General features: G+C 57.5%; 1 protein-coding gene across 1 annotated transcript; it reads right to left on the bottom strand.

Annotated features, from left to right (window-relative positions):
• Positions 1 to 913: 913 nt before the first annotated feature.
• RAB26 (RAB26, member RAS oncogene family) lies at positions 914 to 27,057 on the bottom strand. The gene is made up of 9 exons (XM_054271067.1): positions 26,836 to 27,057; positions 24,461 to 24,571; positions 5,769 to 5,810; positions 5,085 to 5,151; positions 4,224 to 4,276; positions 3,480 to 3,545; positions 3,271 to 3,327; positions 2,949 to 3,025; positions 914 to 2,515 (listed from the first exon to the last, which is right to left on the bottom strand). The coding sequence occupies exons 1-9, from the start codon at positions 27,055 to 27,057 to the stop codon at positions 2,413 to 2,415; spliced, it is 798 nt and encodes a 265-aa protein (XP_054127042.1). The 3' UTR covers positions 914 to 2,412.

Genomic DNA, 27,057 nt, shown 5'->3' with positions numbered 1-27,057 from the left:
GCAAATTTTGTAGCTTACAGGCGAATAAAGTTTTGAAAAGTCTGGGTTTTGCTTCTCTTTACCAATGTTTCCATGGGACACGTGTACCTTTACAGACTGACTGGAAATGTGTGGGTACCCAGTGGAACTGGAGTGCGTTAAAATTTGACGGATTTTTCTCAGCCTCACTCCAAATTGGAGTCTTGAAGTCACTTCGGTTGGATGGGGACTACAGCAGTGCCCCTGGCAGCTGTGCCAGGGATGTTCAGCCCTTTCTGGGGAGAAATTACCCAAAATCCAATTTAAACTGTGTCATACCCTGGTTCTACTGTGTGGATCCAGATGGTTTCAAGGCTGAGCTGAAATATTTAAACGACTTTACAGTGCTGTTTAGACAATCAAAACACCGCTGTGGCCATGGAGATTATTAAAAAATTTTATTAACAGGGATGAACCAAAAGCTGTAAACAAGAGCCAGCAGAAATGGGATGTTGCAGGTGAGGCCGAGCCCTCGCACGTGGCTTGGTGCTCTGAGCAATTAACGGGAGGAATAATTAACGCTGCGCTGAGCGGTTCCGCGTGGTGGCAGCAAAGGCCCGTGGAAAATCCCAAGTGAGGAGGAGCTTGGCCAGTCCCGCACTGGGAGAGGGGCTGAGCCTGCTCGAGTTCGGGTCTAAACCACGACCAGGGCTGTGGGAGCTCTGCTGGAGCAGAGTCTGTTCCCCACAGGCAGGATGGAAGTGCTCTAAAGGGAAACATTTACATCTTCCTCATTTTATGGGGTTTTTATTGGTTTTAGACCACACTGAGCGAGAAGTGAGCAGCTGTAACCCAGACAGGTGCCAGTCTGAGGGACAGGGAAGGTAGGAACCTGACGCTAGGGATCCTAATCCTTTAGGAATCCCAAATTTTGCCTTTAGGGAGACTCCTTATCGCCTCGGGATGGGGCTGCTGCTGCTGCTCCAAGGGCAGGATGAGGAAAGAGCCATGGAGCTGCCAGGCTGATACTGCCCCACACAAAACCAAATCACTGGGGTGAGGGGGCCCCGACAGCCCCTCCATCACCTGGCTGCTCCTGCAGGACTGGCACAGCGTCTGCCAGGAATGCAAACATTCCTGCACAAATGGGTTTTCCACAGGTGAGTTTGAAATTTAAATCGGACAGCTTTAAGAATTGTCTCTCCCCTAAAGTACTATTTAGGGAAGAAAACTGGTTCATTTTAAGATCCTTTTTCACCGTGTGAAGCTGTAGCTCCCTGAGGAGCGGAGCTCGGAGCATGTGGGAGCTGAAGGGGCTCCTTGTGCCCATCAGGAAGGCAGTGCTGGAGCCAAAATCCAGGCAGAATGAGGGGCAGGGGTATCTGAGTCAGCAGCTGGGGGCTGGTGCTGGCTGCAGGGAAAAGGAGGGGTGATTTATTCTGTTCCACGTGGAGGAGCCACCGGGGCTCGGCGCAGCGGGCACCTGCTGACGTGTGCGTGGAGTTTTCAAAGGGAGGAATTGCCAAAGGCCAAACACTTCATCCAGATTCAGATTTGTACTGAGAAGTGCAGCTTGACAAAAAAACAGCCAAAAGCCTGACACAGACCAAAGGGGTGAGGAGGCCCTTGAAGAGAGCTGGCAGGAGTCTGCAGCCTGTAAAATCACTGCCTGCAGCTTCCCCCCAGCTCTCCGCAGTGAAAAGAAAGAGCTGACCAAGAGAACTTTGAAGATATCAAAGCGTTGTTGCAGTCTGAAAACACCATCACACTTACAGGAAGGTATTTAGAAAAAGCTGCAGTACATTAGGATTCTTCTCAAAGTACCAGGAAGGGCGGAAGGAGGAGAAGCAGAGCCTTTCCCAGAGGGATGGACATTCAGAAATCTCTGTATGCAGCCAGGTGGGCAGGAGCTCACTCAGACAGCCAAGCTCTGCCTTTGCAGGGAGCAGAGAATCCCTCACTGTGGGAACGTGTCCCACCTCACAGGGATGGACAGACAGCAGAAAGCACCTACAGGAATGGCTGCCTTCGAACATCCTCCCTGCACGCCCCAGGCCAGGGCTCTCAGCTGGATTCCAGGTACACAGGGAGAGAAAAGGGAATTCGGGACGTTCTCCTACCCAGAAAAAAATCAGGACTTTCTTCCTGCTAGGTGGGGAGAAGGCGTTGGTTCCCCCGCAGCACAGCCTGGCTCTCAGCAAGGTTAGAGCAGCCTCACAGAGCAGGCACGGAGGGAGACCCCAGCCCCTTCCAAACCCCCTCCTCCCACCTGTGAGCAGGGCAGGGACGCTGGCCAGGGGAGCCGGAGCTGATGGATGCAGGGGCTGCGGAATCCCAGAGAGCTTCTGCTGCTGCTCCGTGCCCTGCTCTCAGCTGGCCGTGGGGGCAGACACAGACACGACAGACGGACATGCACACACTGCCCACGGGCCCCAGTCTCTGTACAAACACACGTTAGGACCTGCAGCACCCAGAGCCTCGCACTTCCTTCTTCACGTAGTCGTGCAGCTTGAATTTGGGCTCGTTGGGCAGCTTCATGGACCTGTGCTTCAGCTCCCTGGGAAAGGGGAGAGATGTTACCCTAACACTGCTGCTTCTGGCAGGGAGAGGGGGAGTTTGGGCAAGGGTGTGGAGTGAGAGGACACAGGGAATGGCTTTTCCCTGGCAGGGCAGGGGTAGATGGGATGTTGGGAAGGAATTCTTCCCTGTGAGATAGTGAGGCCCTGGCACAGGTTGCCCAGAGAAGCTGTGGCTGTCCCTGGATCCCTGGAAGTGTCCAAAGCCAGACCGAACAGGGCTTGGAGCACCCTGGGATGGTGGAAGGTGTCCTTGCCATGGCAGGGCATGGAACTGAATGGGCTTTTAAGGTCCCTTCCAACACAAACTATCCCAAGATTCCAAGCTGCCTTGCCCAGCTCAGTTGATCTCAGCGTGGCTTGGACACTGCTAAAGCTCCTTTGGAGGACAAGGGCACTGCTCTGCTCACTTACTTGGCGATGGCTGTGAACGCTAATTCCACGTTGAGGCCGCTCTTGGCGCTGGTCTCCATGAAGGGCACTCCGTATTCCTGTGGGATGAGGCACAGCCCTGTCAGGAGTGCCACCAGGGGTGTTCCCGGGGCTCTCAGCGAGTGATTCTTGAGGACAAAAGAGGTGTTAGTAGAAACTTAAAGGAAGAACAGATGAGGAGAAAGGGGAGAGCATGACAAGGGAAAAAAGCCAAGTGTTCCCAGGTGTATTTTGGGTCAGACTGGTCTCCAGGTGACCATTTCCTGTACACATCCTCAGGGACATCCTCAGGTACCTCACCTACCTTGGCAAGCTTCTCTCCATCTTCCCTTTTCACCACCCTGTCCTGGGCTGAATCCACCTGCAAGAGGAATGGCAAAGAGCAGTGTGTGGTGATTGGGAAGGTCAGCAGCGTGTTCCTCCCTGTGCCCTCATGCCCTGCCAGGCTCCCCTGCCCGTGCCTCCAGCGTGGGAGGAACAGGAGGCTCTGCAAAGCCCTGGGGCCAGGCTCACCTTGTTTCCCAGTAACATGAGGACCACATCCTGCTGTGCATATTCATGGATCTCTGTCAGCCAAGCCTGGAGGGACACAGCCAAAGAGAGGGGTTGGCAATGGCTCCAGGAGGAGCAGGGGAATGGGAGTAATGGGGAGCTGCCCCAGTGCTGCCATGGACACCCCCAGCAGGCAGTGCTGCCATCCCAGGCAATGCCAGGGATGTTCCATGGATGATCCCTGTCAACAGGGGGGTACCTGGGGTTCCCCCGAGCCCTGGGGTACCCACTTGGCCAAGCAAGCCCAGCACCCCACTTTGGCTGCTAGCAGATCCCATTTCCCAGGGTAACATCAGCCTTCTGCCCCGTGCCCATGTCCCACGTGCTGCCCCGTGCCAAGCACACTGCTCCCAGCAGGCACCTGCCTCCCTGAGCCGTGGGGTGCCTTCCCTGCCCTCTAATCCAGCCTAATCCAATCAAACCTGCTCTAATTCCCTGTAATCCCTGGCCCCATGGTGTGAGCAGCTGCCTGCTGTCTCCAGTGCTGGGGCAGTGAATCCATCACCCTTTATGTGCTCTGAAAGGGAAAAACTTCTCTGCCCGTCCCCTGCCTGTCCTTGCAGGTGCTCAGCAGTGACCAGAGCCCTGCTGCAAGTGACCACAGCTCCCACCAGCAGCACACAGCTCCTGACCAAACCCACAGCCAAGCACAACCCAGCCGGCGGCACGAGGGGGACAGCAGGAGGGCCGGGGCTGCTGCTGTACCTGGATGTTGTCAAAGGAGGCTTTGTTGGTGACATCGTAGAGCAGGAGCAGGGCTGTGGAGAGAGGGACAGCCCGTTAGTGCCTGTGCCAAACGCACAGAGCACACAGCCCCCTGGCCATGAGGGCCCTGTGAGACACAGAACACACAAATCCAGCACAGCAACACCTCACACTGCTGGTGTTGGCACTGTGGTTGTGTTCGCAGGGGTCTCAGGATGAGGGAAGAGACGAGGATCTGACTCCATGTTTCAGAAGGCTGAATTATTATTTTATTATATATATTATATTAAAACTACACTAAAAGAATAGAAGAAAGGATTTCATCAGAAAGCTTGCAAGCAAAGGAAAAGGAATGATAATAAAATCTTGTGACTGACCAAACAGTCTGATACAGCTGGCTGTGATTGGCCATTAATTAGAAACAACCCCATGAGACCAATCACAGATGCACCTGTTGCATTCCACAGCAGCAGATAACCATTGTTTGCATTTTGTTCCTGAGGCCTCCCAGCTTCTCAGGAGGAAAAATCCTAAGGAAAGGATTTTTCATAAAATGTGTCTGCGACAGCAGAGCCTCCTCCATCCCTAGCAGCTTCTTCCCATGGAAAACACTCCAGTGATTCCTGGCTCACCTGGCTCAACTCAGGGACTCCAGAGCAGGATCCCCAGGATCAGAGGTGGCCGTGCTTACCCAGAGCAGGATCCCCAGGAGCAGGGGTGGCCGTGCTTACCCAGAGCAGGATCCCCAGGATCAGAGGTCGCTGTGCTTACCCAGAGCAGGAGCGGGGGCTCCCCAGGAGCTCCCCAGGAGCAGAGGTGGCCGTGCTTACCCAGAGCAGGAGCAGGGCTGGCCGTGCTTACCGTGCGCATCCCGGTAGTAGGCGTGGGTGACGCTGCGGAAGCGCTCCTGCCCAGCCGTGTCCCAGATCTGGAGGGCAGACGGGAGCAGAGGGATCAGACCTGAGCAGAACCCACCCAAACCAGCCCAAACAGAATGGTGCAACCCCAGGAAGCTTCTCCAGCTTTTGCTCCCGGGGATATCAATAGGAAGAATGAGCAGAGCAATAAATACGGAGGCAGCGCCTTCCCGCTCCTCGGTGTGGGGACACGGCGTGGCCAAGGGCTCCCAACACGGCCATTAATTGGAAAATCCATGGAGCAGATGGACGCATGGGGAGCTGCTAATGTGATTTATCAGTCCTTAATGCAGCAGGAGGTTTGCAGAGAGCACGCTGCTGCCTGGGGGATCTGTGTTACCGAGCTGCGGGCAAAGGGCTCGGAGGAACTAAGGGGGCTGGAGCAGCTCTGGCTGCAGGGCTGGGATGGCATCACTGCGGCCGAACAGCCCCCAGCCCTGTGCAGGCTCCTGCCAGAGCAGCCAGAGGGGTCTGTAAGGCTGACCCAGGGCAGGAGACACGAGCACAAAGGATGGAGGTGGGGCCCCATTTTGGGGTGCTCCTCTGCTTTGTCCTCCGTGAGGGGCTTTGGCCATCTCTGAACTCCCAGGGCAGCAAGGGAGATGCTTCCAGGGACATGGGGACGTACCTGCAGCTTCACCTTCACCCCATCCACCGTCAGCACCTTGTTCTGAAAGAGAATGGAGAGGGTGGTGAGGGGTGAGTGCAGCTGCACAATGCAAGGGAGACACAGCCAGCCCCCATCCCAGCCAGTGCTCCCCCAAACCCTCGGGCTGATCCCCTCTCCTGCTTCTTAAACTCCCATCCACTGGTCCCAGCACCTGCAGAGCCATTTCACCACGGCCCAGCCAGAGGATCTCCCTGTATCAGCAAAAGTTGAATCTATTTGGGTACCTAAACCCTGGCAATGCCACACCCAGCTCAGGCTGGAGACTGCTGGCCATAAATTGATGAGCACCAGCATCCCACCTTAATAGTCCTCAAAAGACACAGACAAGCACTTCACACAGCCAGCAAATTAAAAACAATTCCTGCTCCTGCCTCTTGGACCTGTTCTTCTGGTTTCTCTCTTAGTATGTTTCCCCCCCATTTTGCTTGGTTTCAGGAGAGGTGGAACCGAGGAGGAGAGGGGGAAGTGTCCCTCCACAATGGGTTTTCCCCAAAGCCAATGGAGTATTTTGTGTGTAAGGATGCCCTGGCAGAGCTGGGAGCTGTGTGGGAGCCCCTCAGGGTGGCTGTGCCAGACAGGGAGGGCAGCAGATGGATCCTGACCATGTCCCAGAGCAGCCACCATCCCTGCAATCTGCACCAGCCTCTCCAAACATGAAAGGAATGCAAGCCTACAGACCAGGGCTCCCAGGGGAAGGAGCAGAGAAGAGATTAATTTGCCTGCCAGATCCATAGAAATTAGCACAGCAATCAGTGGGACGTGCTGGAACAGCACAGCAGTGGGACGAGGCAGCTGGTGGCTGCTCTGCTGATCATTTAAATCCCATTTCCTCCAATGGCTCCGGAGATGCTTTGGGATGCTCCCATCTCCCATGGCATGGGATGGGCAAGGCTGCTGTGACCCCAGCTGGGCTCTGCTGGCTCACCCTGGCACTGGACGTGCCACCAGCCACTCCAGTGCCACCAAACCCCCAGGGGTCCGTGCCAAGCCCTGTCCCTGCACATCCCACACCCCTTCAGGGGCTGGGGAGGCTCTTCATTGATGGTTTCAAGGAGGACAGAGGGAGCATCTCATCTCCTGCACATCTCCACGAGGATGTGGAGAGGAGGAGAGGGCAGGAGGAGCCGGAGCGCTGAATCCTCCTCTGCTCAGGCAGCGCAGGGAGACGGCCCAGGGTTATAAATACCTTCAAAGGCAGCGACTGAGACGGGGGAGAGAAGTGATTCACAGCCCAGGAGCTGTAAAAATAGGCACCAGGGACCGGGGTGGGGGAGCAGGGAGGGACTCAGGGAAAAGCTGGGGCTCGGGGAGCCGGCCCGGGGGTTTAGGGGAGCTGAGCCTCCCCAGGATGTGACACCAGGGCTCCTGAAGTGCCTCAAACCCAGCGTTCCCACTGCCACAGAGTGCTCCCTGGACCTTGGTGCCTCTGCCCAGGGCTCCCAGGTGGGCAGGCACAGAGCCATCCCCAGGGCAGAACCACAAACAGTGCTGAGCTGCACCTCCACCTCGTCCCAGCGGCTGGGGAACAGCCCTGTCCCAACCTGAGCCACAGGCGAGCTTTATGCAGGAACATCCCTCACCTGAGCCACAGGCGAGCTTTATGCAGGGGCAGGTTTGTGCTCTGCAGGAGATCCACTCTCTGAGCTCACCTTGTTCTGCAAAACCCTCCATGCTCCTCTGTGCTGGTGCTGGACCCGCAGGTTCATCCCACAGGTTCATCCCATCCCGCAGGTTCATCCCACAGGCTCTGCACCAGCACAGTGCCATTCCAAACACCATTCCCAGCTGCCAATAGCACCTGCCAGGGACCCTGCCAGGGACTGCAGAGGAAGGCAAAGGCTCTGTGTTCCACCATCAGCTCTTGGCACGAGGGGCTGACGACACTTGGTGTGACGGATGGTGACAAGGGACAAGGACACGATGAGTGTCACATCCCCATGGCCACACTCAGCACCTCCAGCTCCCAGCAGTGTGGCAGTGCCCAGGTACATGGCCATGTCCCCAGTGTGGCAGTGCCCAAGGACGTGTCCATGTCCCCAGTGTGGCAGTGCCCAGGGACGTGGCCATGTCCCCAGTGTGGCAGTGCCCAAGGACGTGTCCATGTCCCCAGTGTGGCAGTGCCCAGGTACATGGCCATGTCCCCAGTGTGGCTGTGCCCAGGGACGTGTCCATGTCCCCAGTGTGGCAGTGCCCAGGGACGTGGCCATGTCCCCAGTGTGGCAGTGCCTGGGTACATGGCCATGTCCCCAGTGTGGCAGTGCCCGGGTACATGGCCATGTCCCCAGTGTGGCTGTGCCCAGGGACGTGGCCATGTCCCCAGAGTGGCTCCCAGGCTGGCAGGACACCACGGGTGCCAGGACAGACACCATGGCCCCAGCCCTGAGCATGCATCACCCAGGCCAAAGCCACCTTGAAGCACCTGGGGAGCAGCCAAAAGGGCTGAAGCTCCAGAGGTGCCCCACGTGCTCTGACCTCCCCTTCAGGAGTTAATTAACACGGAGCCAGCAGCAACAGCAGTCACACTAATTATTGCTGACCTATATTTTAGGGAGGTAAATGCTTAGGCCTAATTAAACTCTGCACAGGGATCCAGGTGCTGCTGGGGAAAAAACTGATTTTCTGAGGACTGGGTGTGGAACAGAGCAGGGTTCCAGGGTGAGAAGCTGTAGAAGGGCCCCTGCAGGCAGGAGACACAGCCAGAGCATCACTGGTGCTGGCATCCCTGCCTGCATCCCAAAGCTGTGGCTGCCCCATCCCTGGAAGTGTCCAAGTTCAGATGAACCAGATGCCCAGGTCTCCCCCCACCACAGCTAAGTGACTTTCCAGCCTCCAATTTTTATTTTTTTTTTAAGGAGATGCCTCGATTCCCTCCTGTCAGCCCTTCCAAGGCTCAGCTGGGGGCTGAGCTCCTGCTAAGCATCCAAAGACAAAAGCTGTGGTGTGTCAAGGCACTGGGATGTGAAATGTGCTGCTGCTGGGGAGGGAGGGCTGTGCTGCTCAGGGCTCCTGCTCATCTCACTGTTCGTTAGAGCAGAGGTAATGCTCTCAGCAGCCTCCTGCCACAATCTGGGCAGCAAAACCAGCCCTGCACCTCAGCTCTGCTCTCATCCTTCCCAATTTCAGCTTTGTGTCCTTTTTCCCGAGGCAGTGCACATGTTACTGAAATCTCATCCAGCAGGGGCAGCAGTGGAATGCCTGCAGCGCCCAGGGTGGACAAACACGACGCTCCCAAGTTAAATAATCGTCAGGACATCAGATAAACAGAGTTGGAACCTTGCAGATGCAGGAAAAATTAAATTACCAAGCGCAGATGGTCCTCAATTAGGAGCAGCATTATCACACAGCGAGGCCCCTCTGGCTGCAGCCCTGGCACCATCCTCAGCCACGAGTGAGCAGCACAAGGGAGGGAGGGGAAGGCAATGGGGTGAAACTGTGCTGGTGCTGAGACGTGCACAGACAGCGCTGCCACACAGAGCCAGCACTGCCAGCCCCGAGCAGCTGCAGGATGGGGAAACGCCACAGCCTGGGCCACAGGGTACCCACAGGATGGGAAATGCCACAGCCTGGGCCACAGGGTACCCACAGGATGGGAAACGCCACAGCCTGGGCCACAGGGTACCCACAGGATGGGAAATGCCACAGCCTGGGCCACAGGGTACCCACAGTGCCCACAGGATGGGGAAACGCCACAGCCTGGGCCACAGGGTACCCACAGGACGGGCAGATGCCATCACAGGGTCCCACAGTGCCCCAGGAGCGGCAGATGCCATCACAGTGCCCTAGGAAGGGCAGATGCCATCACAGGGTCCCCACAGTGCCCGTGAACCCCACCAGGAGCAGCTGGCATGTCCCCAGTGCCCGAGCCCCCGGCACTGAAGCTGCAGCACAGCCCAGGCTCAGCATCACCCACAGCCCGGCCCCTCGCGGCTCTCACGCGCACGGACTCATTAATTAAAGCCTTTAAAGTTAAATTGGATACACGGATCAATTTGCTCTGCAATTAACTGGACAAATGGGGAGTGCTCAGGGGCACCACTCAGGCTCCGGCCAGGGGACCCCACCCTGGCTCCTGGAGCTGGGACTGTGCCGGCTCCAGGGGTGCTGCCCAGCAGTGCACCCCACTTTTACCATGGGAAAGGAGCCCCTCCAATGTCGTTATTGGCCCTTGCAGGCATCTCCTGCAGCCGAGGGGGGGCAAATTCCTGTCAGAACGGGGATAAATGACATTAGTGACTATAGATCAAAGCAGGCACCGGGGCAGCACAGAGTTAATTAGTGCCACTAATGAGCTGTGGGACTGACAGCGCAGCCACCCAGAAATGTCATTAGGTTGTGGTGTCACCGGGCCAGGCCAGCTGGGAGCGAGGGACAGATTGGGCTGTCCTGTATTGCAGGAGCCAGGAGAAATCCAGAGTGCAGGAGAGGCTGAAGGGGAGCTGCAGTGTGACCGTGATCACAGGGTGTGAGGGCGAGGGAAGAGACAGGATCTGACTCCATGGTTCAGGAGGCTGATTTATTATTTTATTATATTTATATATTACATTAAAACTATACTAAAAGAATAGAAGAAAGGATTTCATCAGAAGGCTGGCTAAGAATAGAAACAGAAAGAATGATAACAAAGGCTTGTGGCTTGGACAGAGTCTGAGCCAGCTGACTGTGATTGGCCATTAATTACAAACATCCACATGAGACCAATCCCAGATGCACCTGTTGCATCCCACAGCAGCAGATAATCAATGTTCACATTTTGTTCCTGAGGCCTCCCAGCTTCTCAGCAGGAAAAATCCTAAAGGAGGGATTTTCCATGAAATGTGTCTGTGACACTGGAGCACCCCAGCCCCACACCAAGGCCACACCAGGAGCCAAATTCCCCCCTGGCAAAGCCCAGGGAGCCCCTGCGAGCACAAACACTCTGTGCCAGGAGGAAACGGGCTGAGCTGTGATAGAGCAGACACACAAATAACCACCTCCAACGGCGGCTGCAAAAATAGATCCGGGATCGATATGGAAATCTGCCCAAAACAGCAGGACACCGCATTAAATCTGCTCGTTAAAACCTGAGGTTGGTTTTGCCAGCCAGGGAGCTGCTCCTGGTGGCTCAGCATCTGTCCAGGCACAGCCCCGTGGAGGTGTCACCCATCCTGTCCCCCCTGCCTCGTCCAGCCTGGAGCAGCCCCAAGCCTGGCCCTCCGTGGGTGCCCCCCAGCCCTGGTGTCCAGCTGGGTCCCCACAGCACCCAGAGAGGGATGTCAGCAGCACCAGCCCCTGCCCAGAGCCTGCTCACTGCATTAAATCCCAATTACCACCTCCCTGGCTGCCAGCCCTGCCCAGATAAGAGCCCAGGCCCTTGTTGGGGCAGGCACGCTGAAGATTTACTGACTTATCATCTTCCAGTCACATCAGTCTGCAAATAAAAGGGGTTTCTGGCAAGAAGAGAATCCTGTCTTAGGGACAGATTAGAGGTAAGAGGATCTGCTTAGGATGATACGCTTTAAATCCAGCCCTGCTCTGCTTCCCAGCATTGCCTGCAGCGTTCATGGTCCCGTGTGAGGGCTGTGCTCCCTCCCAGCCCATGGAACAGCAAAGTCTGGGGTGATCCAGGGAAGGATCCTTGAGGGAGGCTCAGGCAGATGAGTCTTGGTGCTCTCCAGCCCAATGGGGCTGCTCAGGTCTCGGCTTTTGGTTGATATTTTCTGCCCCAGATGTGCAGGGTGTCTCTGCTTCAGCCCACACAGCTGGAGAACGACTCTGGATCTTCACTTCTTGGTCTTGAGGTTGTTTATTAATTCTTATCTATAAAATTTTCTCTCTGCCCAGCCGAGGTCTGCTCAGCAGGGCAGCCACAGGCACTCTGTGTTGTCCTTTTATACTACAAACTACGTATAACATATTTACACTGAATTCCCAATACCTATCACCTGTGTTAGACAGTGCACTTCTACTCTAAACCAATCCCAAAGTGCCAACATCACTGCAGAAAATGGAGAACAAGGAGAAGAAGAAGAAAGGCTGGACATGCCCAGTTTCTTCCATTTTGCCCCCATAAGCCCCATTCCAAAAATCCTAAAATCTACATTTTCACCCTGTGATTATTCTGTTATTACACCATTCAAACTTCCATGACTTTCATGTCCTCATACAAAGCTGGTAACTTGCTCCAGGGGTCACAATCAAATCCCCAGGTGCTCTGGGCTGTGTGCCAGGGTCTCTGAACCCCCTGACGGGGTCCTTGGTAACTCTGGACGCCCAGAGGGATGCACTGAGCTCTGACACTCAGGCTCATCCCAGCAGGATGGAGATGGGGCTGTGGGAGGTTCTGAGAGTGGGAGTGAGCCTGAGCCCCATCCAAGGCAGCCAGAGAGAAACCACCCCCAAAATTCCTCAGGGCAGGATTTGCTGCAGCCATCCTGGGGAGCAGAGCCCCAGAAAGCAGCAGCCAGCAGGAAACTGAGCCCAAACCTGCAGCTCCAGCACAGGGATGGATCCTGCCCACCCTGGATGGTCTGCACAGCTCCCCCACCACCCTGCCCTGCATCTCTCACCCCTTCCATCTCTTTCTCCCATACTTTATAAAATAAGGGATTAAAAAAAAAAAAAAAATCTCTGCTTATTTCCAAACCAGGAAGTCTTGGAAGCAAAGGGGGCAGAGATGGCTCAGGCAGGTCTGTGCCAATGCCGGGAATAAGGAACGTGGCACTCGACATATTTATCTTCATTTTGCTCATCGAGGCCATGGCACGCTGCAAAGCTGAGCGGGGATCTCCACGGAGCACTTATTGCTCTCTCATTTCTCATCTGCAGCCAACACGGCCCCGTCAGTGGCACAGAGATGAAAAATGGCTCATCAGGTCCTGTTAGGCAGGGAGTCATTCATCTGGGGAGAAATAAAGCCTAGCAGCACTTGTCTGACCTTAAAGGTCTCTTCCAACCTAAACAGTTCCAGGATCTGCCTCGGTGGCTGCAGCCAGCCCTGGGCTCAAAGCTCCCCTGAAGTTTCTGAGGAGACTCCACAATCCAATTAAAGGAAAAGCAGGGCTGCACAAGCAGCAGCAAACACTCTGTCAGCGCCCAGCAGCAGCACAGCAGCGCCTGCAGACAGCGCTGCAAACAGCATTGTTAAACAGCACCTCTCATCCCTGAAGGAAATGAAATCCCCAAAGACCTGACAAAGGAATCTGCAGCTTTTCATCCCAAACTCTGCCATCCTTCACCCACAGCCGAGGCAGACAGCTCCCGAAAAGTGCTGAGCAGCAAACCTGAGCTTTCTTCGAAGCATTCAAGGAAAAGAGAGGGACTGAAGAGCTCTGCTGAGATTTTCTATGTCTCTACGAGTGCAGTCAGCCTCCAGGGCTGGATCCCATCAGGTCCCAGTGCCCCTGGTCCCACAGCCCCTCTCTGCAGGGTGCAGTGGCAATAGGGACAGCCAGGGCAGAGGCAATAGGGACAGCCAGGGCTGGGGTGCAGTGACAATAGGGACAGCCAGGGCAGAGGCAATAGGGACAGCCAGGGCTGGGGTGCAGTGACAATAGGGACAGCCAGGGCAGAGGCAATAGGGACAGCCAGGGCTGGGGTGCAGTGACAATAGGGACAGCCAGGGCTGGAGTGCAGCAGGTCCCAGCCCCCTGTGCAGGGCAGGACCCTCCCCACCCTGTGCTGCTCCCCAGAGTCCAGAGGAGCTCCCTGAGGTTTCACCTCCTCCTCACTGACCACAGAGCTCTCACTTTGCCACGGGTGGCAATGCCACCATGGTGCTGCCTGGCCATGTGTCCCCTGTGCAAGGACAATCCTGAAATGGCCCTGGGACAGAGCTGGGGACACAGGGCTGAGCTGGGGACAGAGATGGGGACATGGGGACAGAGCTGGGGACACAGGACTGAGCTGGGGACAGAGATGGGGACATGGGGACAGAGCTGGGGACACGGGGCTGAGCTGGGGACAGAGCTGGGGACACGGGACAGAGCTGGGGACACAGGGCTGAGCTGGGGACAGAGCTGGGGACACAGGGGCTGAGCTGGGGACAGAGCTGGGGACATGGGGACAGAGCTGGGGACACGGGGCTGAGCTGGGGACAGAGCTGGGGACACAGGACTGAGCTGGGGACAGAGCTGGGGACATGGGGACAGAGCTGGGGACACAGGGCTGAGCTGGGGACAGAGCTGGGGACACAGGGGCTGAGCTGGGGACAGAGCTGGGGACATGGGGACAGAGCTGGGGACAGAGCTGGGGACACAGAACAGAGCTGGGGACATGGGGACAGAGCTGGGGACACGGGACAGAGCTGGGGACACAGAACAGAGCTGGGGACATGAGGACAGAGCTGGGGACACGGGACAGAGCTGGGGACATGGGGACAGAGCTGGGGACACAGAACAGAGCTGGGGACATGAGGACAGAGCTGGGGACACAGAACAGAGCTGGGGACATGGGGACAGAGCTGGGGACACGGGACAGAGCTGGGGACATGGGGACAGAGCTGGGGACACAGAACAGAGCTGGGGACATGGGGACAGAGCTGGGGACATGGGACAGAGCTGGGGACACAGAACAGAGCTGGGGACACGGGACAGAGCTGGGGACACGGGGGCTGAGCAGGCAGAGCCCTGCCCACACTCCTGTGCCAGTGCCAGGGCGGCCACTCGGGTGCCCCACAGGTGGCACGAGGCAGAAGGCACAGCACAGGCACCGTGCACTCAGAGCTTTGATCTTTGCAGAGCTTTTCCTCCTCCCTGGCAGCAGGCCCAGCTCTCCCATTTTGTGCTCTGCTGGAGCAGGCTCTCCCCCAGGTTTGGGCACCACTCAGCGCCCCGGGAGATGCAGAGGTGCTGAGGAACTGCAGCACACTCAGCTCATCCCTTCCACACCACAACCACCCCAGGCAGCCAAACCAGCCTGGCCAACCCAGCCCCACATCTGCTGTCCCCATGTGGGGCTCCGGAGCTGCCAGCCAGGGCTGTGCTGGGACATCACCCAGGGAGGCAAAGCAGCCCAGATCCCTCACTGTGGGTGCAGTGCAGGCCACGCTCCTGGGAAGCTGCTCCAACACTGCCAACCCTTCACAAACAACACTGAACCAAAACACGTTGATTTTTTTGTTGTTGTTGCACGTTTGGGAAGGCCAGGCTCAGCCAGGAGCTGCAGCTGGAGCAGCCAGGTCCCCGTGGGAGGATTCCCAGCTCTGCACTGATCTATGGGGCTGGGCCCTGGAGCATCAGCCCTCCCAGAGCTGCTGTGCTCCCCCAGCACGCCCAGCTGGCAGGAACACTCTGACCCCACGTGTGTTATCCAGGAGGGAAAACACATCACATCTGCCAGGCATTAACGCTTGCTTGGGAACAAAGTTATTTTGGGCGCTGTGAGCGCTTCTGCCATTAATTCACGCACATTGATAGGTGCAGTTAATGAAGGGCTGAGCCCCAGAGCCACCCGGCCCTGCCGGAGGCCACCTGGACGTGTCACCCCAGTGCAAAGGGGTCTGGGGAGCAGCCCCACAGAGCAGGACCCCCCCTCCAGCTCCTCAGCACTGGCTGGGCAGGGCTCTGGGCAGGGAGGGCACCCCATGGGCACGGGGGGCTCACATCCCACCAGCCTGGCACAGGTGGGGCAGGACCCACAGCTCCTCCTGAGCCTGGCACAGGTGGGGCAGGACCCGCAGCTCCTCCTGAGCCTGGCACAGGTGGGGCAGGACCCGCAGCTCCTCCTGAGCCTGGCACAGGTGGGGCAGGACCCGCAGCTCCTCCTGAGCCTGGCACAGGTGGGGCAGCACCTGCAGCCCCTCCCCAGCCCTGCACTCATCACACCCGGGCTCTCCCCCAGTAACAGCGTTAATGGCACACAGCCTTGGCTGGCATCGTTGCCGTGGTGATGCTGCGCAGGCAAAGCTGGAAAAGCCAAAGGCTCCATTTCCCCCGTGTGTCACCGAGCCTGGAACATCCAGCCTTGGCAGGCGGGGGGGAAAACGGCCCGAGACACAGGCAGATGGCAGGAGGGGTGCCAAGGTGGGTGCCATGGCTCCGTGGGTGCCATGGCCTCGTGGAATCTGATCCCTACTTTCCATAAACGAAATGGAAAATCCCCACACAAAATGGAACAAACCCTGTCCAGGTGTTCCCAGCAGGACCAGCCACGCCTCAGAGATGTGCCCATGGTTCTGTGGTCCCTAGGAGATGGCCCTTCCTGCCTGCTGACCTCCTGTGGGTAGAACTGACCCAGCCCAGCCACACCAGCACCTTCCTCAGGCTCAGAGGCATCACTGAGACCCCACAGCACCCATGAACCCCCTCACCCTGGGACAGCCAGGGCATCACTGAGACCCCCACAGCACCCATGAACCCCCTCACCCTGGGACAGCCACAGCCAGGGGACATCACCCTGGAAAGCTGAAGCACCACAAGCTCCCAACTCACATTAGTTGTGATCAGGGAGAAACACTTTTTCCCAGGGGAGGCATAACGATGAATTATTTGCTGCTGTTTCCGAGAGATTCACCAGTGCCCCAGGGCAGTGACTGGGTGCTGAGGCACAATTAAAATGCTCGGTGTCCCTGTTAGACAAACAAAGCCGTGTGAGCTGCAGGGCTCCTCTGGGCCCCTGGGCCAGGGCAGCTCCAGCACCCTGGGATGGAGCCAGGAGCTGCCCCTGGTGCCAACCACAAACTGTTCTGCTTCCAAAGGCTCTGCAGGCAAAGCCCTCAATGCCCCATTGCCATAGGAACTGTGTGTGCCCCATCACCATCACCATCCAAGGACAGGGACACACCAACTGCAGCTCCCTCCACCCCAAACACAGCTCTGATGAGGCTGCTTTTGCTCAGTTTTTTCCCACTTTTTTCCCTTTTTTTTTCCCCAGTTTTTTCACAGGTTTTTTTTTTCCCAGTTTTTTCCCTATTTTTTCCCAGTTTTTTTTCCTTTTCCCCCCAGTTTTTTTCCCTATTTTTTTCCCATTTTTTTTCCCCAAGGAGGGTGCCCTGCTGGTGCTCACTGTTCCAGGCTTTTTGGCACATTCCATTACTGCCCTGCCTTTGGGCATGGCGATGCCCAGTGCCACCATCACCCATGGATGGGACTGACCCCGTGGCTCAGGTCTCAGGGAAGGGGCTCTTTGGGGAAATGGGAAAAAGGGGAAAGGGAAAAAGGGAAAGGTGCTGTTCAGGGAAGAACAACACACAGAGAGCAGCTGGTGAGCTCAGCCAGAGACAGCTCCTGCCACTGCAGCAGTGCCAAACCCCGGACTGGCACCTCACCCTTCCCCACACAGATATCAACATCCACCCTGGGAATAACCCAAACCCTGCTGGGAGCGATAATTAATTAACAAAACGAGGAGCAGCTCAGCAGAGAGGCAGCAAGGGCCCAGGGGAGCACAGGAGCAGAGCCACAGGGCAGGGATGCCCCAAATGCCCATCCCAGGGGCAGAGGGGGGGGCCAGAGACACCCAAACCCCACCCGTGCCCCCTTTCCTGGGCGCCTTCCCTCTGCTTTCAAAGAACAACCCAGTTCTGCACAGCTGAGTTCAATATTTTATCACAAATAAAAGATGAAAGTGAAATTAAGCCAAATGTATTCCATTAAATATTGAAAGCATTTAGGCTTGCTCTGGCCCCATTTGAACGTTTCACAGAGTCTGAAACGCTCCCTGTCAGGCCTGGCACCGGCAGCGGATCCAGCCCGGCTCGGGGCCATGGCAGGGGATGCTCCAGTGCCCAAATTGGCCTCTCCAGTGCCCAAACTGGCCTCTCCAGAGCCAATCCCCCCCCGGCAGCAGCCAGGCAGGAGCCGGCACAGCCCAGCCCTGTGCCCACAGCCCTGCCAGCCCGAGCTGCTGCTGCCCTGGACCCTGCAGGGCTGGAGCAGGGCAGGGATCTGACCCATAGCCCCACATGCGCCGTGCAGGGCTGGGAATGGCATTTCCCAGCTGAGTTTTGTGGCCGTGCTCACAGGGGTTCTTGGATGAGGGAAGAGATGAGGATCTGACTCCGTGTTTCAGAAGGCTGATTTATTGTTTTGTGATATATATTACATTAAAACTATACTAAAAGAGCAGAAGAAAAGGTTCTCATCAGAAGGCTGGCTAAGAATAGAATAGCAAAGAATGATAACAAAGGCTTGTAGCTCGGGCTCTCTGTCTGAGCCAGCTGACTGTGATTGGCCATTAATTAGAAACAACCACACGAGACCAATCACAGATGCACCTGTTGCATTGCACAGCAGCAGATAACCATTGTTTGCATTTTGTTCCTGAGGCCTCCCAGCTTCTCAGGAGGAAAAACCCCAAGGAAAGGATTTTTCATAAAAAATGTCTGTGACAGAGTTCCCCATGGTTCCCATCCTCTCTAGGGGTTCTGGGCTCCCACACAGCTCTGGCCAGGAGGATACAGAGGCAGGTTGTGCTGAGCACCTTTACGAGCTCCCTCCTCGCACCAGCAGCTCCCAGGTTTGTGTTTGCCTTGCCTGTGTCCTGCACTGCAGCTCCTGAGCAGCCCAGATCCTCTCTCTCCCCTGAGCTAATGAAATCCATTATTCCACCCAGCCCAGGCCAGGACAGAGCCACAGGGACACCAGCTACCAGCAGGCACCAGGGGCACACCAAGCACCAGGGTTGCAGGAGCCTGGAGACACTGGTGCCCTTCCAGAAGCATCCTGCAAGCCCCACATCCCCAGCGCCGTCCTGGCAGCTGGAACGGATCAAAAATTCCACACCCAAACTATTCTGGGTGGTGTTTCTGACACCAAGGAGGTGGAGGAGGCACCTTCCCACCACCCTGCAGAGAGGATTAAGCTGGGTAAGAGTTTTCAGCAGGCTCTCACCCCAGCTGCTCAGGCACTTTTTGCTTTGAAGGCGTTCATCTCCTCCCTGTGCCGTCCCCAGGGCAGGATTGGAGTCCCTTGTGCCTGGGATCCCCGCCTGCACACAGGGTCTGCATCTCCCTGCTGTGCTGCAGAGCTGGGGGGGCTATGGGTTTATTTTCCAGGAGCAGGAGGCTCAGGAGGATGGATGAACCCCGGGAGCTGCGAGCAGCGGGCACGGGCACCGCGGGCGCCAGCAGCATCCCCTGGCAACTGAGCCCTGCATGCAAATGCCAGGCTGCAGAGCTCTGAGTGTCCCTCTGCCAGCCCTGCAAGGAAAGCAGGGCTGGGTTCCCAGGGAAATGGGCATTTACTGCCCTGAGAGCCCGTCCTGGGAGTGGGGAATGGGCACCAGCAGCTGTGGGGGAGCAGCACCCTCAGAGCCACACACAAGGGGCACAAACCTGGCAGGATCTGCCTCCCTGTGCTGCATTTGGGCACAGCTGCTCCCCAAGCAGGGTGGCAGCACCGTATCCGTACCCTGGAACCAGGCAGAGGGGGAAGCATGGCAGGAACCACCAGGGCCTCCTGGAATGGTTTGGGTTGGATCTCAAAGAGCATCCAGGTCCAACACCTTCCACCAAAGCAGGCTGCTCCAAACCCCATCCAGCTCGTCCTTGAGCACTTGCAGGGATGGAAATCTGCTCTGGGCAAACCGAGCCCAGCTCTCCACACAGTGAGAAATGCAAAAATATGAAATCAGCTACTGGCTGCTATTAAAATTCATCCAGCAATGGGAGCTGCAGAGCAAACTGATTTCCAGACAAAGAGCTGCTGGGAACACACAGAAACATGGAATGGTTTGGGTTGGAAGGGACCTCAAAGGGCATCCAGTTCCAAGCAATTGCCATGGGAATACTCAAGGTGGGAGCACAGGCATTCCCTGCCTGCTCCTGCCCCACTTTCCCCATCTTGGTTGCACCTCTGTTCCCACTGGCAGGGACCCATGAAGGGGAATTTGATCCAAACAACTTGGCAGCACCAAGATGTTTCTCCCAAGAAAAGAAAAAACTCTTCCCTGCAGCGCTCCAGCCCTGGAGACCAACCCAAACCCACCCCAAACCCACCCCAAACACTCTGCCCCGTTCCCTCCCTCCAACATCCAGGGCTCATTTTGCACAGAAAGACACTGAAATTAATTTATTTCCATTTCTTTCTTCTGGCCTAAGCAGCTCCCCTCCCACTTTTTCCAGATTGATCCACCAGAAAATGAGCCCTGCTAATGCTCCGTGCCAACCGCTGAGATAAAAGCCAGCCCTGGCTTCCAGGAGGCTCCAGGCTGCTCCAGCCCTCCAAAGGCTGGGAGGGCAGGGAGGTGGGCAGGGATGGGGCAGGGATGGGGCAGGGAGGTGGGCAGGGATGGGGCAGGTATGGGGCAGGGAGGTGGGCAGGGATGGGGCAGGGATGGGGCAGGGAGGTGGGCAGGGATGGGGCAGGGATGGGGCAGGGATGGGGCAGGGATGGGGCAGGGATTTGGGCACCTGCTGGGGAGCAGAGCATGCCCCAAGGGCAGGGATTTGGGTGCCCACCGGGGACCAGCAGATGCTCAGGGCACCCACAGCACTCTCCCAGCACCCCCAGGACCAGTCTGGGTGAATCCAAACCGTGGTCACTGCTCCTCTGCACACCCCACAGAGCTGGGGAAAATATTCCCATCCTCCTGCAAAGCTCAGCTCAGCAAAGCTCAGCTCGCTGCAGGAGCAGAGGGCAGCCCCTGGAAGGGGCACACACAAACACAACAAAAAACAACCAGAGATGCCACAAACCTCCCATATTAAAAAAAAAAAAAAAAAAAAACAACAACAAAAAACCACCAAAAAAAACCCACATTAGCACCACTGATTCCAGCCCTGAGCCGCCCAGGGCTGGGTGTAATCAGGAGTCCTCAGAGCTCAGGGCCACCGGGACAGGTTTTATTTTATTTACAGCACCTCCCACGTTAACCATGGCCCAGCCAAGGCTGGGGCAGAGCACGGAGCCTCCCGAGGGGGCTGGGGAGCAGCTGAACCCCCCAAAGCCCTGAGAACCTGTGCACATCAAAGCTGGGCCTTCAAAGGGAATGTCCCCTGTCCCCAGTGCCACCGCCTGCCCTGGCAGCTGGAGCTGTGCCCAGGGGCCAGGACGGTGCTGCTTTGCTGCTTTGCTGCTTTCCTGCTTTGCTGCTGTGCTGCTGTGCTGCTTTGCTGCTGTGCTGCTTTGCTGCTTTGCTGCTTTGCTGCTGTGCTGCTTTGCTGCCTGTCCTGCACAGCACTGACACCCCTGCACACCCGGGACAGCACCAAGAGCAGCCCACCCTGCTCTGAAGCCCACCAAAAACCTTCCCAGCGGTTTCATCCCCTGATTAACACAGGAACCATCACCCCTGCTAATGCAAAGGAGCTCATTAGCACCTCTTCCCAGGGAGGAAAGGCTCAGCCTCAATTCTTTTTCTTTTATGTTTTTCTCCTTTCAGGTCCAATTAGCACAAAACTCTTGCCTTGCCCAGCCTGCAGAGCTCGGGGCTGTGAGGATGGGGCAGCCCCACAGAGCCGGGTGTCACTGGGGACAGGGACACGGGGGGTTCAGGTGGCCCCTTGGCTCCTCACTTTGGCGGCACTGCCATCACTCAGCTGTCACCACAGGACTCGAGTCCTCCCGGCTGCACAGCTTGAGTTTCTGTCGAGGTTTCTGAAGCGTTGCCAAAATCACAAGGAGAGGCAGCTCCCGCCGTGGCGCTGAGAACATCGGGATTCACACCCCTGAGCAGCACACCTGCTCCTTTGCAGGGGCCCCTTCTCCCTGGAACCCCAGTGTGAGACGCCAGGAGAGCACCCACAGCCTGCCCCGAGCTGCTGTGCCCTCACCTGCGGGGATCTGTGGGGAGAAACCTGCCAGGATTCCCCGGTGCCATGGCACAGCTCATGGGGGGCAGTAATTAACCCCCTCATTATCTGGCAATGACACCTGGAAGGTGACACCTGTGATCCAGATGCTGAAGGCAGAGAGGGGTTTGTCCCTCAGCCTGGGGGACAGCTCAGGAGCTCACACAGGGGTTCCTCATCAGACACAGGTTTCTCCTCAGAGGTTCCTGATCAGAGGTTCCTGATCAGACACAGGTTTCTCCTCAGAGGTTCCAGCTCACACAGAGGTTCCTGCTCACAGGTTCCTGCTCAGAGGTTCCTGCTCAGCCAAAGCTCTGCCAGAGCAGGACCCCTTGCCCAGGGCTCTGCCTCCATGGCACCCACCCATCACTGCACCCCCAGCCTGGCCCTGTCCCAGCTGAACTGGGAGGGCTGGAATCACCCCCAGGAGCTAAAATGCTCCCCCAGCATACCACATTTTGGATGGAACGCTGAGGACGCGGCACCTCCAAAGCTCGAAGCCAACAGGTGCCATTTTGATGCCTTTGTTAATATTGCAATCATCTTTATTTCCCCAGCATCAGTGGTTTGTTTTCCAAACACATCCAGATCAGCATCCCTCTTTGTTTAAGCGATGATAATAAACAAACACGTCGCGGGAGGCTCTCCCTCACATAAAACAGTGGGAGGGAACAAACCTCAGGGGCCATTAGGAACAGGAACGCCAGATTCGTTTGAAATGGATTTCTATTCATTTACACTGGCTCTGGCCTGTGTAAGCCATTAGCCACAGCTCTGGGTGCCATCCTTGAAGACGAGCACTGATCCCAGAGCCCAGTGGGAGCAGAGGGTGGGAGAGGAGGGAGCTGGGCTGGCCTGGGGTGCCCCAGAGCCATGGCAGGGACCAGGTGGCATCAGAACAGTGCAGATGGTGCCCAGGGCAGTGTGGGGAGCTGGGCAGCTCCGTGCCCGTGCTGTGCCCCCAGCCAGGATGGCCCCGGGGACGTGGCAGGGCCCAGCAAGGCCGGGCGTGCACAGGAGCACAGCTGGCACACACGCTGGCCTTGGGGAGCTCCCTGGTGCCAGCCAGGCTCGGAGAGCGCCACAATCCGTGCCAAAAACCCAAAATAACGCCCTGTGCTCGCTCAGCACCCTGCACAGGGGCCAAGAGAACACGGAGAGCCCCAGTGACGCCTTCCCACCGCCGCCACCTCAGTGCTGCAGCCACAAACCCTGCCAAACTCGGGGCTGCAGGGAGAAGGAGCTGAGATGTGGCAGTTCTGTGATTAAAAAGACACAAATTAAAGCCAGCAGAAGCCTCCGGTGTTGCCGCCCCAGAGCATCATCTGCATCACGGTGCCCACAATTACCAAACAGGATTATCCTGCTGGGAATGCAGAGGCACATCAAAAAACTATTTCCATGTCCCCCCAAAATTATGAATGCCTTGCAAGGACGATAATAATGAGTTTTAGGGCATCCACATGATCTCCCCTCACTGTATAATCTGCCCATTTCAGAGACATGGAGCTCTAGCAGCTCTATTAGAGAACTAAATTAACTCTAATTTGATTGCTCCTCAGTAACAGTCATTTCAGCACTCTAATCAATAAGTCACAGGGTTTTATGGCTGCCCTCTGTATCAATCACCCCGATCAGTAATAAAACCCTTTTATTTGAAGAACACCTGAACACTGTGTAATTGCCTCTGTATACAATTACGGACCCCAATTCACCATTTCACCTGCAGCACCCCCAGCCTCGCCAGGCACGGACCATCCCTTCCTTCAAAGCTTTCTGAGCTGTCCTCCACCCTTCCACAGGGTAATTACCCACACCCCAGGCAAGCAGCAGGTTACAGGAGACACTCATCTCCCAGAAATGCTCCAAGAAAAGCCAAGATCTGAGATCCTGCTGGGAAAAGGCAGCTGGGAAGGCTCAACGCTGGTGTGTGGTGGCATCACCAGCAGCTCCTCACAGCGGAGCCCCCAAAAGGAGACAAATCCATCAGAGAGAGAGAGATGGCACAGCCGGGAGCAGGGCAGGGAGAGCAGCACTGCCCAGACACCCCAGAGGTGACAGGCTCACATTTTGGGGGTAGCAGATGGTTGGGGGACTGGTGAGGGCCAGGGAGCAGCAGATCCTGGCAAGCCAGGCGTGCTGCTTTGGTGCCAACCCTGCCCCGTGCCCTGCACAGCCGCTGGAAAGGCTCTTTGGTGCCACCTCTGCCAAGTCACCGCTCCTGTGGCTCTGCTGTCCCACCCCACGGGGGGGGATCCCCTTGGACAGGGCTGAGGGAGCCACAGAGGGCCCAGGCAGCGCCCCCAGCATGGGACTGACAGGGAACACGGCCAAGGGAAGGTTACAAGGGCCCTGGTGCACACTCAGATGTTCCTGCCTGGCAAGGGATGCCCTGGCACACTGGGGCACTGCAGAAATTGTGATGTGATCCCCTTTCTTCCCCCATAAGAATTCTTCTTATTCCCTGTGTGGAGCAATTCCCATTGTCCTCACTGGAGCTGCACAGCTCCAACCACTGCCCCCATGGCTCTCCCGGCATCAGGAGATGCTCCTGCTGCTCCCAACCAAGCAGAGACCTCAGAGACCCCTCAGCACAGCACAGCCCCACAGCACCACCCCAGAGCTGTGCTCAGGAGAGTATTCCAGGACATTCTGCTTTTTATCAATTTTGGTTCTGCTGTTCCAAGAAAACAACACAAACAACTCTTAAGAACCACTGGAACTGCCTTAGGGAAATATTTCCGTGGCAGATGTCGGGCCTCAGTTGTTACAGGAATTATCCCCAGGATCCTGAGCAGAGGAGAGGCCGCCCCATCCCTGGCAAAGCCGTGACAAAGATGCTGCTGGAGCTGGAGCTGGCACAGCTGCAGAGGTTCAGTGTTTGTTACCCCTCTGCACATCCCACCACCCACCTGCCAGACCCCAGAGGGGCCCCTTCACTCACCCTGAAGTCGATGCCCACGGTGGAGATGAAGCTGCCGGCCAGGAAGGCGCCGTCCTTGAAGCGCACCAGCAGGCAGGTCTTGCCCACCCCCGAGTCCCCCACCAGCATCACCTGCAGGGAGGGAGGGAGGGATGGAGGGATGGGTGTGAGGCTGCAGGGCTGGGAAGGCACCCCAAAACAGCCATCACCCCGCTCCACGGCAGGACTGGGCAGAGCGACGTCCTCGGAGCCAGGGGAGCGTGGGGAAGGCACACAAGGGGATTATTCAGACCCTGCACCATGCCACCAAACTGGAGACACCTTCCCCTGCCCTGACAGGCACTTAACAGGCCCTTGGTGGGGGCACAAAGCCCCTGGAAACCAAGAGCTGCCCGTGCTGTCCCCACAGAACAGCCCACCCCGTGTGGGGCATCCCAGGAGGGTGACACTGCCCTTGGGGGTCCCCAGCCACCAGTGCCAGCTCCAGCACTCTGCCCTCACTTCAGCGGCACCCACACATGCCCACAGCCACCCTGCCAGCCTTCCATGGATGCCAAGGGAGCAGCCCTGGGTGCCACCTGCCCCAGTTTCCCCACCTGCCTCAGTTTCCCCACCTGCCTCAGTTTCCCCACCCAGCAGCCGCCCTGGGCACAGACAGGGCAGGCAGCTCCTCGCCACAAAGCAACCAAGGCAGAGCTGAGGCTGCTTCCAAATGCAGCTCCCCAAAACCCCAGGCTCCTTCCCTCTGCCATCAGCCTTCCAGGAGCCATTAACCCGTGACAGGATTTAAATGGCTTTATGGCAGGGACTGCCCCGGGTCACGCCCAACCCTCCCAGGGCTGCCAGAGGTGGCAAATGCCACCAGCCCTGCGCAGAGGCTGATGGCACAGGGCGCAGCTCGCTTTGGCACTGCCAAGGAGGGCAGGGTGTGCCCACGGTGCCCCACAGCCCCAGCAGAGCCCCACAGTGCTGTCCCACAGGAGCACCAGGCACTGAGCCCTGGCACAGCGGGGTGAGGGCAGCCAGAGCCCACAGGGAAGGGGCGAAAAAAGTCATTTTAGTACAAAATATTGATTTTTAAAAAAATGTCCAGACATCTTTTTGTAATCGGTGACTCTCAACAGCAGCTTCTCCCAGTGCCACCAAAGCCTCACCCGGGCACAGAGAGTGCCCAGGGCCAGGAGCCAGCCCTGTGCCCAGGACTTGGCACAGATTGGCAGCCTCAAGAGAGGGGAAGGGAAGGAGAAAGTTTAATAAACCAGGCTTTTACTGGACACAAAGCAATTTCTGTCTGCCACTGGGTCAAAACCAGCCAGACCATCAGCAGATGCTTTCTGTACCTGGTGAGTTTGGGCTTATCTGAGACACACTTGGCTCATCCCTGTGCCATGGGGACCATCCCTAGGGAATGCCCCAGCCTGGGCAGGCAGGGGTGAGCTCCAGGAGCCAAGGACCAGTGCAAACACAGAGGTGGCTCCATTTTAGGCAGGCTGTTGAACCATTAATGCAGCTGTATCAGGACCAAGCACCTACCAAAGCAAACAAGCACATTTCTGGAATGTCCCTCTCCATCCCCACACCCCAAACCTGACCTCCAACCCCACATCCCAACCCTCCACACCACAACACCATAGGCACAAGCTCTCCCCACCACACACCGGGCAGGACCTGCCCCAGCAAAGCCGCTCTCTCCAGGCTCGATGCCCCGGGCTCGGCACAGAGATCATGTCACAAACACACAGCGGTTTCACCGAGTCCTGCCGCCAGCCCAAATCACTAAATGAGCCCCAAAATCGCTGTGTGAGCCCCAAAATCATCAGATGAGCTCCAAGCAGGGCTGGCACCAGGTCGCAGGATGAAGTGGGGAGGAAGCAGATTCATTTGCGCTGTGAGGGTGATACATCGTTCGCCAGGCTCTGAGCGGCGAGGAGAAGCCACCGAGCCCGGCAGGCTGGGGACATCTGAGCGGCAGCCGGGGCACATTCGGTGGCCCTCGGGGGTGCCACCACCACCCCGCTCACAGCCCCGCTTCCCTGCAGGCTCACAGGATCGGGGGCAGCCTTTGGCCGTCACTTGCACAAGTCCCGCAGCCCCAGCCCCGCTCCGGGGGCTCTGCGGGCGCAGCCCCCGCCGAGCGAGACCCCGACCGGGCGGCTGCGGAGGGCGGGATGAGGGCAGGGAGAGGGGAAAGCAGGGATCCAGGCAAGCAGGGATCCAGGCAAGCAGGGATGAAGGGATTCAGGGATGCAGGGATGAAGGGATGCAGCGATGCACGAATGCAGGGATGCAGGGATGCCCGCCCGGTCCTGGCCCCCGGGAACTTTGGCGACGCTACCCCGTACCCTCCTGACCCCGCACTCCCACAACCCTCCCCGCTGCCTTCTCCGCTCCCGCACCTTGAAGGCGAGGTCGTAGAACTCCCCGCTGCTGCTCAGCGAGGGCCGCCCGGCCGCCGCCGCGCCGCCGTTGCGGGGCAGCTCGGGGGCGGCGGCGGCGGCGTTGGCGGAGCTGCCCCGGGGGGCGGCGGCGGCGCGGCCGGAGCCCTGTCCGGCGGGGGGCAGCGCGGCGGAGGGCGCGGCACCGCCGCCCTTGCTGCGAGCCGCCTTCTTGCGCGACAT

This window comes from Melozone crissalis, unplaced genomic scaffold, assembly GCF_028551555.1.
Source record: "Melozone crissalis strain CALT ecotype California unplaced genomic scaffold, PUWL_Pcris_2 ptg000012l_1, whole genome shotgun sequence".
Taxonomy (NCBI): Eukaryota; Metazoa; Chordata; class Aves; order Passeriformes; family Passerellidae; genus Melozone; species Melozone crissalis.
The sequence above is the reverse complement of the archived record's forward strand: the minus strand, read 5'-3'. Positions and strand labels throughout refer to the sequence as shown.

Excerpts from the sequence above, each read along its gene's own strand:
- RAB26 (XM_054271067.1), bottom strand. The coding sequence starts at position 27,057 with ATGTCGCGCAAGAAGGCGGCTCGCAGCAAGGGCGGCGGTGCCGCGCCC. Across the intron at positions 24,572-26,835 it reads TCTACGACCTCGCCTTCAAG|GTGATGCTGGTGGGGGACTC; the intron begins GTGCGGGAGCGG and ends CCCTCCCTGCAG. Across the intron at positions 4,277-5,084 it reads CTACTACCGGGATGCGCACG|CCCTGCTCCTGCTCTACGAT; the intron begins GTAAGCACGGCC and ends CTCTCTCCACAG.